At 40.3% G+C, this 21,390-nt stretch overlaps 1 protein-coding gene across 1 annotated transcript in view; it reads right to left on the bottom strand.

The window, feature by feature from the left end:
• Positions 1–109: 109 nt before the first annotated feature.
• The window catches only part of ECT2L (epithelial cell transforming 2 like), an 80,729-nt gene continuing 59,448 nt past the window's right edge, over positions 110–21,390 (bottom strand). The window contains exons 15-21 of the mRNA XM_053590613.1: positions 20,020–20,167; positions 18,037–18,110; positions 17,796–17,952; positions 16,699–16,764; positions 15,133–15,221; positions 3,955–4,127; positions 110–2,589 (exon numbers count right to left, since the gene is read on the bottom strand). Coding sequence (XP_053446588.1) covers positions 2,462–2,589; positions 3,955–4,127; positions 15,133–15,221; positions 16,699–16,764; positions 17,796–17,952; positions 18,037–18,110; positions 20,020–20,167 — 835 coding nt within the window. The 3' untranslated portion in view covers positions 110–2,461. The remainder of the gene's footprint in view (positions 2,590–3,954; positions 4,128–15,132; positions 15,222–16,698; positions 16,765–17,795; positions 17,953–18,036; positions 18,111–20,019; positions 20,168–21,390) is intronic.

Raw genomic sequence — 21,390 nt, 5'->3', positions numbered from 1 at the left:
ACAGTGTGTTTGTTGCATCGGGAGTACATACTATTGGTCAATTAAATTTATATGGCCAAAACTACACAATGATTTGATGTACTGAATGGGCATTTCATTTAGCCACAGACTAAGAAATCTTTGCAAAAAGGAAACATAGTCTGTTTGTCCTCTTTTTAGGTTTAATATTTTTGCATAAAGCATCTGTATCTGTTCTGTAAACATCTTTAAAATGAGTTTCCTATTTAGTTTTTGGTTTTAAAGAATAATATTGGATAAGGCTGTTTTCACTGTAAGAAATTTACTAGGAAAGTCTTCTTCTCTGCAGTAATCAGTATTGTTTAGGAGTCACTTGGTACTTTGAGATCTCTTTTATATGGCAACTGTGACAAATAATAAAGCTTGTCAGATTTTATATTTTCTTTGTGAATATTTGATCAGCTTCATCAGTGACTTAGAATTATTTTGTGGGAGATTTTAATTCAGCAGCAGTCACATAAACTTATGAAGTAGCTAAGAAGATAGGGCTTTCTTAATTGTCCCTCACAGTAAAGGGAAAGTATGAGTCTCCTACGTAAGTACTGTCAACTTGGAAAATCACTTTTGCATGATTTGTGCACTTAATTCTCCATTAACTCTGTCAGTCTACAGAGATTATTTTCAAGTAACGTGTTTAAAAACTTCTGAAGATATCACTATTCACAGAATAAATGTTTAAAAACTTCTGAGGATATCACTATTCACAGAATAAATGAAAATTTCTTATGATTTCTAATTTATCTTCAGCTTTCTTGTCACTTTTTTTTTTTTTTGGTCCAGATGGAAGACAGATTTTTCCTATTAACAGAGTGTTTTCTGGAGTGTGCCCTCCTCAAGATAATATACCATTTCAGAATTTGTTTTACATGATATGTACATTTTGATATGTTTGTAAATTTGTATTCATTGCTAACTAACAGCACATATTCCTGTTAAGATGTATTCTGTCTGTAGGATCATAGATGTTAAACTACATGGATATATCTTAGCAGAACCATACGTGTTATTTTACACTGATAAAACTTAATACTTTAATTTTTGTACATTTTTAAAAAACAATAATTTAAATGTTTAAGAATTAGAAATTTGTATTTTAAAATATTATTTTGAATTTTAAAAAAGTAAGATTAGAAGGAATTTATGTTTTCATTGCTAAACGAAGAAAATATTTAAGTAGCTTGGGTTCACAGTCTTAGATTGAACCAGTCAATTGTATTACCTTAAATGAGAATATGAAGCAGAAAGGAAAGCCTAAAGCTTTCAATACTGATAAAACTTTTGCACATATCACCTAAAATGTCCAAATGGCTAACTATGGCTTCAGTTTATTAAATAACCAAATGAAACTTTTAAAGGCCTAGGAATCGACTCAGCACCTATTTTGCTATTTCTTTATTTTAAACAGAGCTGTCTTTTTTAAATTATTACTCAGCCAGTTTTGATAGTTTTCCATTTATTTTTGCTCTTTAAACATTGCTTTTTTTCAGTTGCTTTCTAATTTAATAACCTCACAAATATTTTTATCACTGCTTTTTTGGAAGATGTAAGAATTTATTTTTGCTACCCTCCCCCCCCCAAAAAAAAACCCCACTTAAAATTACAAAAAAACTTTTAGTACTTTGTAGTGGTCTATGTTAAGAATATACAGGGTGGACATAACGTTTGTGCGTAATTTAAAATAGTTTAACATAGTAAATTGCACACAAACTTTATATCCTATAGAGTGCCATTTGTGTTTCTTACACTTTTTTTTTTCTTTTTTTTTTTTTTTGAGACAGAGTCTCTATTGGTAAAGTGCTGTGGTGTCACAGCTCACAGCAACCTCCAACTCTTGGGCTTAAGCGATTCTCTTGCCTCGGCCTCCCAAGTAGCTGAGACTACAGGCACCCACCACAACGCCCTGCGGTTTTTTTGTTGAAGTTGTCATTGGTGTTTGGCAGGCCCAGGCCAGGTTCGAACCTGCCAGCCCTGGTGTATGTGGCCGGCACCCTAACCGCTGAGCTATGGGCACCAAGCCCTTACACATATTTTTAATTAATAATTATTTTATTATCATTAAAGATGATTGGTAAATAATTAACAAAATACTTTTCTAGACTCGTCATTTAAGAAAAAACACTAAATTCTGCTTTTATTTTTTATTAGGTTATAAAACAAAATTTATACAATATGCTTGCTCTGTCTTAGGTTTCATTACATAAGTCACATCAGTCTAATATTATCCATGAGATAAAACTGCCAAAAGAACTGGTTTAAAATTTTGGACTCAGATTGTTTTTACAATGTATTCTATGTAAGTGAGCATAGATGATAAAGTTTTGAAGTTGGAAGGAGCTTATAGGTTGTCCTGGTTGTCCACTCATCATCCATGACCAATAATTTCTTACTGGATATCCTGGAACAGGGAGAATTGGCACCCCTGATGTTTCCTTTAAGTTTGGTGTCACTTCTCCATACTACTTTTGATTGCATTTTGTAGTGCTGACAACCATAAGAACTTGTCTTGCTCTGCCTCTGTAGCACAAATCCATTCGTGTTTTGGACCTTGAAGAATAAATGCATTCTTGACATCTGTAAAAACATTTGGGGTACACTAATTAATCTTGGCAGGTAACAGTCAAAAGAGGAAAATATTTTAAAATGCAAAAGTTAAGTAATATTTAAGGATTCTTGTAGTTTAAAAAGAGTCAAACCAAATACAAATGCAATATCGAATATAATGTCTTAAAATCATTGAACAAATAACTGAAATACTGCTTTTATATTTATTGTAATTACAGTTATTTATTTAAAGACCAAATGATAGATGACGTAATATTCTTTAATTCCTTGTTTCAGCTACTTCAGAGGAACTGGAATCAATTAACAGTCTTTACTGATAGTTATTTTGGGTAGAGATGCTGAGAACTAGACAACATCAGGATGAGATGTCCAGTGACAGGATTAAGCAGTACCTGGCTCCATACCCACTATCTATTAGGTTACGTAGCAGTGTCCTGACAAAAAGGCATAGCTGATAATCATGGTGAGTGGCACTTAAGGAAACATGTTTTCTGTACACTAACCACATCCAGTGGTTATAGGTAAACTAACTCATTTCACTTGAGTTTGTCTTCTGGGCAGAAATACTGTACTTCCATACTTGGCGCTCATTTTTCTTGGGCTCAGACTTAGAATGGGGTGATGCCACTGGGAAACAACCCTTTTATTTAAGTTGCTTGCTTCTCTGATGTCTTTGTTCATGCTTGAACCTTAAATCCTGTCCTTACATACAGTGAAAAATACTAATAATGAGAGATACTACATTCAGATTTCAGGCCTAACAGAAAAATAGGAAAGAGGTATGGATCCTTTTAAGTGTAGGAAGTAGAGTTTTAAGATAATACCTAAAAGTAGGTACAATACTTTGAAGTAGGATTTTTGCAGTTACTATGAATGAAATGTTTAAGTTACTAAGCATTCTTTGCAAATTAATTATTTTTAAAAAACCTCCCAACTTAAATACAAACTTAAGGAAAAAAAGATAGTCAAATCTATAATAATCACTTAGACGTAGTAGAATGGAAAAGTAATAAATATCTAAAATATGCTTTAAAACTACAGTATCTTTAGACAGTACAGAATAGTGGTTAGGAGCTCCAGCTTTCAAGTCAGACTTCTTCCAAGAACTCATGATAATGTGGGGTCTTGCTTCCCTTTGTGATTTTTGAAAGTTGGTTTCCTAATATTTAGGGTGCATGTCTGACAATGCCAGTACTCCTATATTTGCTATTTCAGAGGCAAGTAGAAGTTTGCATTATTTCATGAAATTCTAATATTTGAGAATTACTTGCAAACTGGTAAATTATAATTCTAATCCTTTTCCTACTCTTCTGTTAATGAGCTTTATGTAATATAACTGTAGTATTTGTCTCTTAGAAGGAAAAGAATACATACACTTGGAATCTGGAATATCTTCTACAAATATCCTATGAAGGGCCACTGAAGCAATGAACTGGTAGGTGGTTTTTGAAGTCCTTTCAAATGGAGTCAGAGATGTGTCCTGACTAGAAACAAGCAATGCATCATTGAAGAGGAAAAGGCTGAGGTCACGGATGTGTTCATAGAGCCTGGGTTAAAATGGAGAAGAGACGGCTTTAATAACATAGGTACATGAGTGCTTTCTTACACAGTTAACTATTTTGAAACTGATCAGCAGGCTCAGTGCCCATAGCACAGTAGTTACAGTTGCCAGCCACATATACTGAGGGTGGTGGGTTCAAACACGGCCCAGGCCAGCTAAACAACAATGACCACTGCAACAAAAAATAGCTGGGCGTTGTGGCGGGCGCCTGTAGTCCCAGCTACTGGGGACGCTGAGGCAAGAGAATAGCTTAAGCCTGAGAGTTGGAGGTCGCTGTGATCTATAACGCCATTGCACTCTACCAAGGGTGACATAGTGAATCTGTCTCAAAAAAAAAAAGAGAAACTGGGCTCAGCGCCTATGGCTCAAGTGGCTAAGGTGCTGCCACATACACCTGGCTGACGGGTTCGAATCCAGCCCAGGCCTGCCAAACAAAAATGATGGCTGCAACCAGAAAAAAAAAAAAATTGTGGCAGGTGCCTATAATCCCAGCTACTTGGGAGGCGGAGGCAGGAGAATCGCTTGAGCCCAGGAGTTGGAGGTTGCTGTGAGCTGTGATGCCACGGCACTCTGCCCATGGTGACAGCTTGAGGCTCTGTCTCAAAAAAAAAAAGAAAAGAAAAACTGATTAGCCATTAGTAAGGCTTTTTTTATCCCACTACAGACCCTTTGAGTAGCTTTTTGGCAGTTCTCAATATAATATTCCTCCTGATGTGATTAGTCCCTTCTCTGTCTTAGTCCAGTACTGTGGGGCATTAAGGTTTCCGGTGGAGTGGATTTGACCTTGTCCAGTGGACAAGTATTTTGTAACCAATGTGGGAAAAATGGACATTGAACTTTACCTCCTTTATGAAATGAATTACATTATAGCTGTGGTGTTAAGCTTTTGTTGAGTTTGGTGTTTTGATGTACTGGGGCAATCTGAAAAAATTTTGTTTCATCTTTAAGGGTAACAGTTTAGAGTGGAGAAAAGCACAAGGATCAGTGTGACATGAGATGTCTTAAATAGAAAAAAGTAGGGGTGGGGGAAGCATTAAACTGCTAGGTAGAAGTAAATATAAAGATGTTTACTTTTGATTGGAAAGACAATGACAGGTAACTTAATATACTTAATCAATTTGAAAGGTAAAAATCAAATAGTTCTTCATTCTCACTGAGGTTGCTACTGTGCTCAGCTGTAGGCATATTTTATGTTTTTAACCTCCTATCTGCTATTCTTTCTGCTGTTAGATTGCTGGAGCCTGGTCACTGTGTCTGTCCAGTCTCACTGGACTCCGGCGTAGGTTATCCGTCCTGTGTGAGTACTCCAGCAGCCCAGGGGATACAGAGGGAGGAGCTGAGGGGACCCAGTTCCACTGTCACCCTCAAATGGCTAAGTGAAGAAAGCTCAATATTTTAATAGAAGATAATTTTTTTCTCTTAGAAGCATCAAGAAATTCTCAAAAAGTTACTCTAAAGAAGAGTATTTATGCTTGTTTAGGGTGATCTCTTATTTTTTAATCTTCACCATTTTTGTTTAATTTTTAAGTTGTTAGTGTAGAACATAAAGCATTACCAAGTGTTCAAGTGACAGTAGCTCACACTCTTGGCTTTCATTTAGTGCTCTCTTTTCCCTCTGCTTTGCCACTTTGCTTGGCTCACTCCTGTCCTCGTGGAGGTCACCCAAGTTCTCAACCCGGCATACACCCTTTCACTGTGTGCTTGCTCAGGTAGTTGCACACATGCACACATGTCTCTTTCCAGGGGGATGCCATTACTTTACAGAAATGCAGATCCCCACCTTTTCCCTCCTTTCCTCCCTTAGCAATGGCAGTCTCTTCATGCTAACTGGTATAACTTTGATTTGTTCTTGTAAATGGCTAAGTAGTACTTTTAGGTCTCTCCAACAATTTTCATCCACAGATATAAAACACCAGAAGCTTCTTAAGAAATTTAACAGTTTCTCTAAATATTCAAAAGCAAATACAGTTAGGCTTCAGGGTCCATGGGGATTTGGTCCCAGGACCTCCTCTGGATACCAAAACCCAAGGATGCTCAAGTCTAATATAAAATGGTATAGAATTTGTATATAGCCTGTGCATAACCTCCCATATACTTTAAGTCATGTCTAGATTACTTATAATACCTAATACAATGTAAATGCTATATAAATGGTTATGCTGTATTGGTTTTTTATTTATATTTTTATTGTTACATTTTTATTTTTTTTTAATGTTTTTGATCCTTGGTTGTCTGGATCCAGGGATGTAGAACCCACAGATAAGGAAGCCCAACTGTGATTTCACCTTTAATATTGATGGAATAGAGCAGCTGAAGTTGGTTCTACTAGTGTTTTAGAAAACTGCCTCTGCTCACACTCAGAGCCATCTCCAAGAGTCGTTTTTTTCCTTGAACTTGAATAGAGTTTCTTTGCTTATTTACAGATAGGTTCAATGACTCAGCATAATGGAACACAGCTACTATAACATAAATTCTTAACTCCATCCTAGAAGTGTTTTTGTTAAATACAACAACCAGCTCAAAAGACACAGGCACAAAGCACCCAACTTTCATAAACATCTTAAACTTTAAAAGAAGTTTTGAGGACAGAAACTTTGGGATGGACAGACAACAACAGGCCATCCTCCATATGCTGACTTGAGCCAAAACTGTTGATGACCTGTATCTGGACATCCACATTCTGGTGGATCACAGTGGTTTCTGAGGGCCCCAGGAGAAGAGTCAATTCTGAACCAGAGTCTAGTGTCCCTGAGAAGTCTGGGTACCCTTTCCCCAGTGATTGGTTACATGGGTAAATGACTGTGGATCCCTCTGGGAAAAGCTAAGAGGAAAGATTAGATTCACTCTTCAGCAGTGAAATAAGTTCTTCCCTCAGGGGACTCTGGGTCTGGGAAGGGGAGGGCACTATTGGTGATCAAGGCCAGGGGGCCAGTCACAAGCCCTAGAGAGAACTCCATTTCTGTGCCTTTGGCCAGACCCCATAAAGGAAAATCAATGTTTCTGAAAAGACAATAATACAATTAAGTTTCAAAGTACATAATGTATTATAAAAGGTTAACATACCCAAAACTCTGGTCTGTGTCCACAAATGTCCTCTGAATTTGCTGGCTGTTTAAAATGACTTTATCACTTCATCTCCTGAAGTTTTTAATTTAGAACGCAAACAGTTAACTCGTTCTGTGTCATAGCTCTTGTTTACTAATTACGTGTTTAGTGTTGCTGCTGTATTGGTGAGTTTATTATGAGAAGAGCTTGGTTCATCTTTCCAACTGCCGGTCTAATTGGGGGGAATAGCACTGCCCCTGCACTGAGACCCAGCTCTGAATTCCAGACAAGCACTGACTAGTTCTGTGACCTCAGACAACTTGAGCCAGATTCCTGTCCCACCTGCCTAACCATACAATTATAATATGTCAAATGAGAGCAGTTAAAACATGATACCCCATGAGGCCTTACATTCACATGAGTCAGCACCAAATTACAAATACAAGCAGAATATATTTCCTGACAGAAATCACAGGAATAGCATTTCTTGGGTTTTATGTGATGTTCTAAAATGACAGAAAATACTGATAATATTGAAAATATTGATGGATACCATTTGGAATATTAGCACTTACTTAATTTCAAATATTAATGTGAAATTACATTTGTATTTGTTGTCAGATGGAATCACTGAGAAAGTACTATTTACTTAAAAGGAAGAAGCTTAGGCAAAATCAGTATAAGAGATTATTTGGGCCAAGCATAAGAACTGCAACCCAGCAGCATAATTCCCGTTGCCCTGAATATACACTCAACTAGCAGCATTTACAAGAGGATTTCTAAAGGAAAAGAAGAACTATAATCTTAGCACTTTTTAGGTGGTCAAGGAAGAGGGATCACCTGAGGCCAAGAGTTTGAGGCCAGCTGGGGTAACAGTGAGACCCTGTCTCTATAAAACATTTTTAAAATAGCTGGTTTGGCCGGGTGTGGTGGTTCACCCCTGTAATCCTAGCACTCTGGGAGGCTGAGATGGGTGGATTGCCCTGAGCTCAGAGGTTGGAGACCAGCCTGAGCCAGCGTGAGACCCCCATCTCTACCAAAAAAAAAAAAAAAAAGCCAGGTGTTGTGGCAGGCACCTGTGTTCCCACCTACTTGGGAGGTTGAAGCAAGAGAATTGCTTAAACCCAAGAGTTGTAAGTTACTGTGAACTGTGATGCCACAGCACTCTACCAAGGGTCACAAAGTGAGACTCTGCCTCAATAAATAAATAAATAAATAAATAAATAAAAGAAAAATTACAAATAGCTACCTTAGTGCCCTTAGCTCAGTAGTTAGGGCTCCAGCCACACGCACTGGGGCTGGCGGGTTCGAACCTGTCTGGGACCTGCTAAACAACAATGACAACAACAACAAAAAATGGTGTTGTGCCAGGCACCTGTAGTCCCAGCTACTTGGGAGGCCAAGGCAAGAGAATCGCTTAAGCCTAAGAGTTGGAGGTTGCTGTGAGCTGTGACGCCACTACCAAGGGCAACATAGCAAGACTCTTGTCTAAAATAATAAAATAAAATAAAAATAGCTGAATACACTGGCATGTGCCTGTGGTTCCAGCTACTTGAGAGAGGCCAGGTTTTTGGAAAAGACAGTTCCTGGGTTTACCAATAATTTGCATTTAAATAACAAGGTACTGATTGGCGGCACCTGTGGCTCAAGGAGTAGGGCACCGGTCCCATATGCCGGAGGTGGTGGGTTCAAACCCAGCCCCGGCCGAAAAAAAAACAAAAAACAAGGTACTGATTAGTTATACATTGTTCTTCATATCACAGCTTCCAGGAGCTTCAAAATCTTGGGTGAGGCAGCTACTCAGGAACAAAACACTTTTACATGGTTCCCCCAGCACAGGTACAAGTTTGGGGTGCACCCATGGGATACTTCAGGGCTGACTGAAGCTCCACACTCAATGTCCTTTTCTGGACCTGACAAGTTTTGCACATATCTCACACAGCTCAGACTTCTCTGAGCTATTTTTCTTTCCTTAGCACCTACTAAACATAAATCTACCTCATAACAAGAGTGCAAAATATTTTTGTGTTGTCCTCAAAGTACTCAGTTATTCAGATACTGAACACAAGTCTAAATTTTCTTAAGTGAGACATCCAGCTCCCATTTAACATGTGAGCTTGGAAGTTGTCAATACCATCCTCACAACAAAAAAGCTGAGAAATTCAGAATCAACAACTTTTCTCAGATCTGTTAGAGAATTGAGGTCACAGGCTAAACCCCCCAATCTGGAGAGAAAGACAGAGAATCACAGTTTATCAGAAACAGAAAGAATATAGGGCAATTGACTACTTGCTGGAGATTGAGTGGTTTAAGCAGTTAAGACCTCTGGGGTCCCCACAGTGGTGTGTTTTACCTCCAGGAGCCCAGTCATTACGTGACGAGCTGAGAAAATCTCCTGATTCTTCCCAGTGAGGGGGTTGGGGATTGGCATTTTGAAATATGCCCAGAAACTTCAGTTCTCCTTAACAGAGAGCCCTCAAGGGAAACTTTTACCAGAACTTAACCAATTTGGGCTTTCCCAGAGGCTAACCAAGAGAAGGATGATGATAACTCCAGCCATCCCTAGCCTTGAGAAGCACTAAGGAAGATGATAGCTCAGAAGCAACAGGTTCATTAAAAGGCTGAAAACTGATAACAGAATGTTTCCCCTCCTCTCACATATCTATACTACGAAAACAACGAGACTACTGTATGATACAGTGGGATTATAGCAGAAAGAAGTACACAGCTCAGACACCAAGAAGAGATGGCTAGGGAAGCCTAAAGACCACACGGAAGACAAAAGCAAGGACATGAGAGAAAACTGTAGCTTTACAGCATGCAGTAAATAAAACAGAAGAGCTAATGTGATTAAGACCTCCAAACTTAACCTGCCTTCTAGCTGATCTTAAAACTCCCACTGGCAAGTCAGATCACACATAACCAGCTTCCTTGTGGATAACATCTTTTAACAGTGAGTCACTCTAGTAACAGGTGCTTAAAGTTCATTTCAGGAACTAGGGGGTAGCTTGTGTCCAGTTCAGTCCTGTTGAGACCACTGATCCTTCAGCTGAGTCTGCACAGGTGCCAGAAGAGCGGCCTCTGACATTAAAGCCAAAAAAACCTCTACCTCCAGATCATGCTAATGCTGCCATTTTCTGGACTTACATCCTGTGTAGAGACATGAAGCTTGATTACACTTGAGGAGAAACCCTGATTACCTCACCTTTACCAGCCACTTCTTTTTTTTTTTTGACAGTCACCCTTGGTAGAGTGCTGTGGAGTCACAGCTCACAGCAACCTCAAACTCTTGGGCTTAAGCAATTCTCTTGCCTCAGCCTCCCAAGTAGACGAGACTACAGGCACCCGCCACAACACCCAGCTATTTTTTTGTTGTAGTTGTCATTGTTTAGCAGGTGGGGGCTGGATTCGAACCTGCTAGCTCCAGTATATTTTCTTAACTGAGAATATTTTCTTAACCTAGCCACTGAGCTACAGATGCCGAGCCAACCATTCACTTTCCCCCCACACTTTAGATGACCTCATAAGAACCCCCAAGCCCTATTTTGGGGAGGCGTATTTGAGATTTGTTCTCCTGTCTTCTCACAGAGTGGCCTTGTGAATAAAATCTTTTTCACCTGCAAAGCCCATTGCCACAGTAATTGGCTTGCTGTGTGCAGGCAGAACAAATTTGGTTGCTAACATAAATACAAATCTGACTCCTAGTCAGATGACTCTGACCCTAATGGTTAAGGCCTTTTAGCATGATAACTTTTATGTAGTACCTAATACGTTATGTCTGGCTTTCAACAACAACAAAAAAATACAGTATCAAAAAACCCAGACTGAAAAGACAGAGCAAGCAACAGAACCAGCCTCAGATATGGAAGAGAGTTTGGAATTATCAGATTAGGAATTTAAAATAACTGTAATTAGTGTATCATGGGCTCTAATGGAAAAAGTGGACAACTTGCAAGAACAGATAGGTAATATAAGCAGAGAGAAGCTCTAAGAAGTAAAAGGAAATTCTAGAAATAGAAAATATCCTAATAGAAATGAAGAATGCCTTGCCCATGAAGAGACTAGACACAGCCAAAGAAAGAATCAGCGAGCTTGAAGGTACAGCAATAAAACTCCCCAAATGGAACCAGAGAGGAAAAGGACCGGGTGGAGGGGTGAGGGGAACCAGACTATTCAAGCAATGGTGACAGTTAGAAAAAGCAAATATAGGGCGGCGCCTGTGGCTCAGTGAGTAGGGCGCCGGCCCCATATGCCAAGGGTGGCCGGTTCGGACCCAGCCCAGCCCCGGCCAAACTGCAACAAAAATAGCTGGACGTTGTGGCGGGCGCCTGTAGTCCCAGCTACTCGGGAGGCTGAGGCAAGAGAATCGCCTAAGCCCAGGAGTTGGAGGTTGCTGTGAGCTGTGTGAGGCCACGGCACTCTACCTGAGGGCTGTACAGTGAGACTCTGTCTCTACAAAAAAAGAAAGAAAAAGCAAATATACATGTAATGGGAAAACTAGAAGACAACGACGAAGGAACAGAAGAAATATTTGAATTAATAGTGGCTGAAATTTTTTCAAAATTATGGAGATGGATGTGAGAACTTCCTCCCATCTCCTTGCATGGCAGGTGTAATATCAAACTCTTTCTCTGCTGTAACCCTGGCCATCTCAGTGTATTGTCTTCCTCTTGAGCAGCAGGCAGTGAATATCTGGTAAGGCTGTAAAAAATGGTGTCCTGCCTGGGGTAGGCCCTGTGGGCACTTGCCCATAATTCTGCAGCCTCTCACCAGTGGGAGAAACTTAAAAATGTGCCTAGTACTGCTCAGTTTTCTTGGACTTTAAGCCATCTCTGGTGCTATATCTGCTGGTGGGATGTTGTTGACCCAAGGTAGCTGGACCTGTTTATAATGGAGAAACAGTTTCTGGAACTTGAAGATGTCCTGAGTATTCAAAGCACACACAGTGCCCCTCTTCCTTCTCCCAATTGTTGGCCCCTCTGGAGGCACTGTGGCTTCTTCATGGGTCTTGCTTGGCTTTCCCTGTGTTATAGAAGAGTCTTGTTTTTCTTTTCTTTTTTTTTTTTTTTTGGTTGCAGTTTGGCCGGGGCCGGGTTTGAACCCGCCACCCTTGGTATATGGGGTCGGCGCCCTACCGACTGAGCCACAGGCGCCGCCCAGAAGAGTCTTGTTTTATTATCCCCAACTGGACAGAGAATAGGGAATATGTCTGAGTTATACTCTTGAATTTTTGGTTTCATTTATTTTAGAAGGCCTTTTGTTTTGATAGGTATTTATGTGACTCCTTTCTCTCCCAGAAATAGTGTTTTCCCTCATTCCTCTTTCTGTATTGTTCATTAAAGTTCCTTTTCATAAGAGTCTTTTGTTGTCTCAAGCTGTGTTGCTACCTTAGCTGATTTCTGGAAGAATGAGGGAATCTTTGGATCACATCTGGAGTCACTTTAAAATAAGTACATGTTCAAAAATGTAAAGGCTAAAAATGGATCCTTTAAATTAAAGCTGCCTCAATTTAAAAAGTAAATATATAGAGAGATCTCTTATATTGCCTTACTTGCATTTATGAAAAAATCACAATTAAAAGAATACTAGCGGTGGCTCATGCCTATAATCCTAGCACTCTGGGAGGCCGAGATGAGAGGATCGCTTGAGCTCAGTTTGAGACCAGCCTGAGCAAGAGTGAGACCCTGTCTCTACTAAAACTAGAAAAATTAGGCTGCCATTGTGGCAGACATCTGTATTCCCAACTACTTTGGGTGGCTGAGGCAGGTGGATCACTTGAGCCCAGGAGTTTGAGGTTGCTATAAGCTGTGATGACACCACTGCTCTCTACTCAGGGCAACAGAGTAAGACTCTGTCTTGACAACAGTAACAACAAAATTCTTTATAAAAGCTAAAAAAAAAAAATGACAGCAGACTACAGCTTCAGGAAGCACAGAGACCACTACGCAATATATATACCAAAAAATCTACACTGAGGCATAGTACATTGAAACTACATAAAATCAAAGTCAGAGAAATTTTTAAAAAGAATTCAGAAGATAAAAGAAACCCTCACTTACCTGTAAAGGAACAAGGATAATAATTACATTGGGCTTCTCTTATAAACCATGCAAACAAGGAGAGAATGGAATGAAATAATTGGTGGTGAAAGAAAAACACACCAACCAAATTTCCTTTCAAACATGAGGGAGCAATAAAGAATTTATCAGACAAAAATTTAGAAAATTTTTAATTTTTTTTTTTTTTTGTAGAGACAGAGTCTCACTTTATGGCCCTCGGTAGAGTGCCGTGGCCTCACACAGCTCACAGCAACCTCCAACTCCTGGGCTTAAGCGATTCTCTTGCCTCAGCCTCCCGAGTAGCTGGGACTACAGGCGCCCGCCACAACGCCTAGCTATTTTTAAAAATTTAGAAAATTTATTGTCAGTACACCTCAGGAGAACATTAAGAGATGTTAAAAGAAATTCTGCGTAGTGAATGATGCCCCATGAATGTATCAATGTACACAGCTATGATTTAATAAAAAAGAAAAATAAAAAAATAAAAGCCATTTTTGAAAAGTAAAAAAAAAAAAAATTCTGCAGAGAGAAAAAAAATGATATAAAAACTCACACTGGCATGAAGAAAGGAAGGTGCTCAAAAATGAACACATGAAGTTAAAGTGATGAATGTCCAAAATCTGGGACAACCCTTAGCGTGTTTCCTACCACACCAACGTGTCTGAAATTGCTGGCTTTGTAGCTAGTTTCTTCAACCATTTCGCGTCTTTGTTATTAACCAAAAACAAAACCGAAGAAAACAAAAATGCCTTGACCTTGGGAAAAGTAACACAGTTGTGTGATTTGGTTTTCATTTACGATCCCATCCCTGTAAGGATGGAGGTGAGGGGACTGATTTCTTCTACCTGCCCTACTTCCCTGTGCCTTTGGGAAACATTTGCTGAAATAACAAATCAACTTTTATTACCTTTATTAGAGTTGGACAAATTAAAGGAGTTCATTCCCCCTCCTTTTGGCTGATATTTGTTGAGTCGTCATCATCCTTGCTATTAGTACTGAAAACAGCTTGACAAGTATTTTTTAAAGCAAAGATCAGCCAACTATGGCTAACCACCTGTTTTTATAAATAAAGTTTTATTGGAATGCTGCCATGCTTGTTCATTTATGTATTGTACTGTTTATGAGTAGTGTATTATTTGTTATGTATTGTTTACGTAACTGCTTTTGTGCTCCAAGAGTTAAGTATTTGCTATAGAGATCATGTGGCCAGCAAAACCTGAAATATTTACTGTCCCTGAATCTAGAGAAAAGTTTGCCCATCCTTGTTCTAAAGGAGAAAAAGATGCTAATTTATGGAAATTGGCATCCTTTCATCTTTTCTTCTTACACTACTCTAGCATTGTGCAAACTAGATATCATAAGGTCATTTTTAATAAGAACGTAGTCCCAGCTGCTTGGGAGGCTGAGGAAAGAGAATTGCTTAAGCCCAAGAGTTAGAGATTGCTGTGAGCTGTGACACTACAGCAGTCTACCCAGGGCAACAAAGTGAGACTCTGTCTCAAAAAAAAAAAGAAAAGAAAAAAACTGAGTATAATAATAAATTGGTCCTCTGTTTCTTATAGTTGAGCAGATCCTTGGTATGAAATTATCACTTGGATCTTACTTAAATGTGACCAACCTTCAGAATTCCTGTTTCTGGAGTTTGTAGTCCCAGCAGGGACAATTTATTTTCTTTCATTCTTACCCAGTAGCTGCCTGGAGCATGATGATAAAGTACCTTACACTATCTCAGAGGAATCTGTATAAACTTTTCAGTTCCATGCGAAGATTTATCATAAATATACAGTATGTTAGAGATTGTGTTGAATGCCAGGAATACAAGCTCAGTAAGAGAGTCACCTTTTGGTAAGGATTGCACAGGCTTTCGAGCAGTTAATTATTGTTTACCTTAAAGAGAAACTTATTTCCTCATCACAGCAGTGAAGTTGGGCTACTTCTTGGACCCTAATCAGATACCTTTTCGCTTCTGACAGAGCCTGTCAAAAACAAAATTAAAATATGTAATTGAAATATCAAATGGTTAATACGTCCATTTTTCTGGAATATCTGTACAATAGTACAAATAGTTCTGTACTACAGTACAAATATCTGTACTATAGTATTCCAGAAATATGGTATGGAAGTGTTAACCAAAACTCGGTTCAAGTATGAAAAAGTGAATGTTTTCATTGTTTGTTTTTGTTGTTTTTTTTTTGTGGTTTTTGGCCAGGGCTGGGTTTGAACCCGCCACCTCCAGCATATGGGACCAGCGCCCTACTCCTTGAGCCACAGGCGCTGCCCCGTTTTCATTGTTTATAAACAAGCTTTCCTTAGAAAGACCACAGTATTGATTAAAGGCAACTATATTTGAGGATGTTGTCAATTTTTTTAAATTACTGAAATTTTTATTTTATTTGTAAATGCTTTCCTAGTATCAGAACAAAGTTGGGAGTGGGTAAGAAGGGAGCTATGAAGGAAAGGAAGTGAATGAATTAGTACAGTTTCATTCAGGCCACCATATTGATCTAGTCATGGAGATGATCCCTTGGTGTGAATAGTGATCCAAAGATAAAGTTTAGTGGTCTCTATGAGTTCTGAGATTCTGACTGCAATCCAGTCAATTCTAGCTCTTTCCCCACCAAATGTGCAAACTAAAATTATGACTGAACAACTCCATCTTGCTTCCCCAATATGCCCCCCTCCCCAAAAACTCCAATTAATTGATTCTTTAATTCAACATCATTCCTATATTGAGTTCCTCCTGTGTGCCAGGCACTAGAAGACACATAAATTGAGGCTCCTACATGATAGAGCTCCTAATTTTGTGAATAATGGATTGCAATAATATGTAACATGTTCAGAATACAAAATTTTTAGGAAGGAGCAACTCACAGCTGGAGATACTAGGGAAAACTTGGCAAAGAAGATAACTGGAGTTTAAAAAGATGAATAGGAGTTTATCCAGTGGACTAGGAAAGGAAGAAAAAGTATGTGTAAAGCACAGATGCATGAAGAGGGGCCTAACATTCTTAGAGAACTGTGAGCCTAAGATGGTAGGGAAGCTGTAGGAGAGAAGGGGGGGCGGGCAAGGCGACACTGCATAGGTAACAGCTAACAGAACTTGTGAAAATTTTTCAGATATCCTTAGTGTGCAGAATCAGGTACTGCTCCACGCAGGGAGACAGAAAACAAACAGGACACATCGCCCCGGTCTCAAAGGGGGTCATGACTATAGGAATACCAAAAAAGGAGCAAAGACAGCAGAAAAATTATGGGGTAAGTACAAGCCCTCCACGTGCCTCTTCTTACAGAGCACCCTTGCAGATAACAAGGGTGTGGGATTGGAGACCTCAACAGTACTTGGCACCCAGTGGGGACAAGTGTTAGCTACCTTGGGATCTGTATGTCTCCTTTTGCCAATGGCTGGAGGATACATTCATAAGCATGAAATACATCAAGTGCCAGAATACATACGGGGCACCCCTTGATGATTCTCTGCACATCCAACAGCTGATCCTTCATTCTGATGTTTTGCTTCATCTAGGAGAAAAGTGATTTTAGGAAAACTAAAACTGACATTTTTATTTATAAAAGAAATAGATGCACCAGCTACTTGGGAAGCTGAAGCAAGAGAATCAATGTGAGTTTGAGATTGCTGTGAGCTGTGACACTATGGCACTCTACTGAGGGAGACATAGACTCTGCCTCAAAAAAAAATAAATAAAAAGTAGATGTAAAATATTCTGCGGCACTGACACAAGGCTTAGGATTTCATGTTATAATAAAAAAATTCATTTTTCTGTACCCAGTGTTTTCTTTTTTTGTTTTTTCTGCCAAGCTCACAGCAACCTTAAACTCTTGGACTTAAGCGATTGTCTTGCCTCAGCCTCCCGAGTAACTGGGACTACAGGCACCCGCCACAACACCCGGCTAATTTTGTTGTTGTTGTAGTTGCTTAGCAGGCCCAGGTGGGGTTCGAACCTGCCAGCCCTGGTGTATGTGGCCGGCGCCATAACCATTGAGCCAATACTCGATGTTTTCAAAGGCAAGTAACAAAACCATCTTCGAAAATTATCTCTAGGGATAACATGTTAGAGGTTTACATTCAGCCCAGATTTCTGTACAGTATGCACTATACAACGGTATTTTCAGAATGGTAAGACTGCACTCCAGAATCTCTAAAACTACTTCTCCAGGGAGTAATTATGATCATTATACTTACTAATTAATATGTTAGAAAAATCTTTCAGAAACAAAGGAGTTTACAGTTGAGATATTTTTCCTTTTATTAAATAGTTATCCAGATAAATCAATCCAAATACCCACTCTTTAAACTTTCATAAAAGGCTTACTGTATTTGAACATATCTGGAAACGTTGTCTGTGGTGTTTGGCTTGGAGTAGATGCCTTCCGTGTTCAGAATCACTGAACACAACTACTGATTTAGCTTTAAAAGAATGAAGGATTTGAAGGAAAGACCACCACAAAAAGATAAAATATCTCAGGGTCTTCGAGTGAGACAAAAGCATTGTAACATTTTCAAAGGACTCGCATTCTCATCAGGAACCCACCTGATCTATATAACCTTTGTATTTTTTGATTTGGTCAACTGCAGTGGTCAGGTCCTCACGGTCAACATGTTCTGCAGGAGTGTGGAGCCTCAGGGCATAGAGAAGATTAATATATTCTTCAAATCTTCGGGATGGGTACAAAAGCAGCTCCGGCAGGCTGTACGGGCAGAGGGAAGGGAACTCCAGTCTCTACCTGCCCTGTTGTTGTGGGGCTCCAGCTATGCTCTCCCTCAGAACATACCTCAGCATTTTGGTAACAATAGTCTTATCATGTCTCTTCAGGAAAGCTCGGAACGCTGGTGTCATTTCTCTGCACTAAAAGGTGAGAATTAGATTGTCAAAACTTTGCTCTATGTGCCCACGGCACAGCCTTCCATTCCACCAAGCAAGCATGAGGGGACACTCAAAGCAAAAGGACATCGTCAGCATCTGACCAGAGTCCTGCCAGTGCCATTGCTGTCTTCCTGATACATTCACTGTGCTGTATTCATTACTCTACAGGCCAACCCTCTTCAGTGACCTTAATTTGCAACCTTCTGGGCTTGGATTTATATTAGAGAAAGTTGAATATGTGACCTAGCAAAGTTATTTCATTTCTCTAAGCCTTAGCTTTCTCATCTGTAAAATTCTGGGGTGGCGGGAAGATTGCTTGAGCTCAGGAATTCAAGACGAGCCTGAGCAAGAGTGAGATCCCATCTCTACTAAAAATAGAAAAACTAGTTAGGCGCTGTGGCACATTCCTTCAGTCCCACCTATTTGGGAGGCTGAGGCAGGAGGATCACTTGAGTCCAGGAATTTGAGGTTGCCGTGAGCTGGTCTGATATCGTGGCACTCTACCCAGGGCAACTGAGTGATACTCTGTCTCAAAAAGTTCTGTGGTATGGGGAAAAAGTAATTCTATTGATAAAGTGCCCATCATGCAGTAAATGTTATTTCATAATAGCAAGATCTTGACTATGAAGGGTATTCACCTTTCTCTGTAAATCATGTTTTCTATAGTAATGTTACATGGCTGTTCCACTGTACTTCATATCTGTTTTAAAATGTATTCATTCATCACTAGTACAGCAACCTGTGAAGTTACATCCTTTAACATGCCTAAAAGAGGTCAGTAATGCTAATTTCTAAATCAAATATTTGCTGACTTCAATAATATTAATACTAACATTAATTGAGTGCTTATATACATGCACTATGCAGTGAAATAAGTATTATCCATTGCTATTAAATTTTTGGCGCCAATTTATTTCTCATACCATATGTTACTTTGCTGTAAGTCTTGTGCTCAAGTCAGTTGCCTCATCAAGTTGTCCAGCAGAGACTAAACTCCCTGGGTGGGGTGGGAAGAGCACCACAGAGGAAACTGTCCAGGGCAGGAACCACCCAGAGGCCTCCCAGCCCACAGGCCTTCTCTGCAGGACCTCAGTGAAGACAGAGGCACAGTGGACCCTGGCAGATCGCACTGCCCTGTGGCTGCCAGGGGACAAAGTAGCCTCTACCACCACACTTCTGCTACAAACTGAGGAGGGAAGAGAGAGGGACCTGATTCCCATCAGAAGAGATCCCAACAAAAGCAGCAAGTGGCCCAGAAGAAAATGGGATATTCCTGCTCAGATTAAATAACGTCATATATCACAACAGGGAGGCTTGTTTACAAGGAGCTGTCTAGGAAATGTAAAACCGAACACAAGGCCCAAAAGTTCCTTATTTCTTCATGAGATTTCATACATCAAATGTTCTCATTTTAAGAAATATGAGGGCTACCTGGAAAGTATCCAGCCATGTAATTTACAAAATAGGATTGACAGTGGCTGGATACTTTCTGGACAGCCATCGTCAATGGATTATCAATTCACTTTCTAGATAAGAGAGTGGAACTTGTCAAGGCCGCACAGGCTCGCAGTAGCAGACTGGGCTCGAGACGCAGTCTTGCTTCTACCCAGTTGAAGCTTTTCCTAGAACTGAACCACAGGGTGTGTGGGGCAGGCAAAAGTCTGGCAGTTTTCATGAGGATTTGTTTAGTTCAACAACTAGTTCCCAGGCACTGCCGTGTGACAAGCACAGTGCTGGCCCCCGAGTGGGAGTCCCTGTCCTCAAAGAGTTCCCAGTATGCAGGAGAGCTGGAAGCCGAGAGCAGAGAGCAGCTTTCTCGCCGCTGCACTCACAACTTCCTTTCGGGCTCAGAAGGTCTAACAAGATGATGGAGCGGAACGCAATCATTTACCTTCTGTATAGTTTTCAGAACAACAGGGTAATTGTTGAAGAAATTGGTGTATGTGTTCAACTGCCTTCCGAACTTTAGGACTACGTCTCCCACACAATGAGCGGGGCCCCACTCCTGTAGTCTGTCTCTCAGGTTATCTAGAAACCACCTGCAATATGAGAAAACCATGACCAAGAAATACCAGCTCAGGGTAACCTACAAACTCAAACAAGTGGTTCATTGTCATTAGTGCAGCCTTTTCAGCCTAGTGCTTTATAGCAGGGCTTTGCTCAAGTATTCGGTTCTTATTTTTTTGTTTGTTTGTTTGTTTTTGAGACAGAGTCTCACTTTGTCACCCTGGGTAGAGTGCCATGGTGTCATAGCTCAGAGCAACCTCAAACTCTTGGAGTCATGAGATCCTCGCCTGAGCCTCCTGCGTACCTAGGACTTCCGGCACCAGCCATAACACCTGGCTAGTTTTTGTTTTTTTTTTTAAATTAATTAATTAATTTTTTTTTTTTTTTGAGACAGAGCTTCAAGTTGTCACCCTGGATAGAGTGCCGTGGCATCACAGCTCACAGCAACCTCCAACTCCTGGGCTCGGAGGAGCACGATTAAGCGATTCTCCTGCCTCCACCTCCCAGGTAGCTGGGACCACAGGCAATTGCCACAATGTCCCACTATTTTTTGGTTGCAGCCATCATTGTTGTTGGGTGGGCCTGGGCTGGATTCAAACCCACCAGCTCAGGTGTATGTGGCTGGTGCCTTAGCTGCTTGAGCCACAGGCACTGAGCCTAGTTTTTCTATTTTTAGTAGAGACAAGGTCTCGCTCTTGCTCAGGCTGTTCTCACACTCCTGAGCTCAAGCCATCCACCTGCCTTGGCCTCCCAGAGTGCTAAGATTATAGGTGTGAGCCACCACACCTGGCTAAGTACTCTGTTCTTAATACAGAGCAACCCAGACCTGCTGTGCAGGGGCACAGGTCAGCTGTGGGGAACCCCACCTCTCTTCCTCAGTTCCTTGAGACAGAACCTCACTCTGGGCTCCATACTGCTGCCCCAACCATCCCATTCTCATGCCACCAGACAGGCAGCCTTGATGGTTCACAGTGCTCAGAGGACAGTGATCCACTCACTGTATCAAAGGAAACCCCTCATGCGGCTATCAAAGGCCTTGAGAACTGAGCCGCCTAGTTCAACCTCACTTCATAGAAGCTGTGGCCACTCAGGGCAGGAACCTAGTTACTGAGGCCAAGTTACCTAGAGAGTTACTGTGAGAGCAGCACATGATTGGTTTGTTTTCCTTAACCTCAGCTAGAAAGGATCATTTTTCTCTTTCATGTTATACACTTGAAAATATGCTGTTACCTCCAGCCTTGTGCTCTCTAAGCAA

This window comes from Nycticebus coucang, chromosome 5 (assembly GCF_027406575.1).
Source record: "Nycticebus coucang isolate mNycCou1 chromosome 5, mNycCou1.pri, whole genome shotgun sequence".
In the NCBI taxonomy this organism is placed as follows: domain Eukaryota; kingdom Metazoa; phylum Chordata; class Mammalia; order Primates; family Lorisidae; genus Nycticebus; species Nycticebus coucang.
This window is presented reverse-complemented; position numbering and strand designations above follow the sequence as displayed.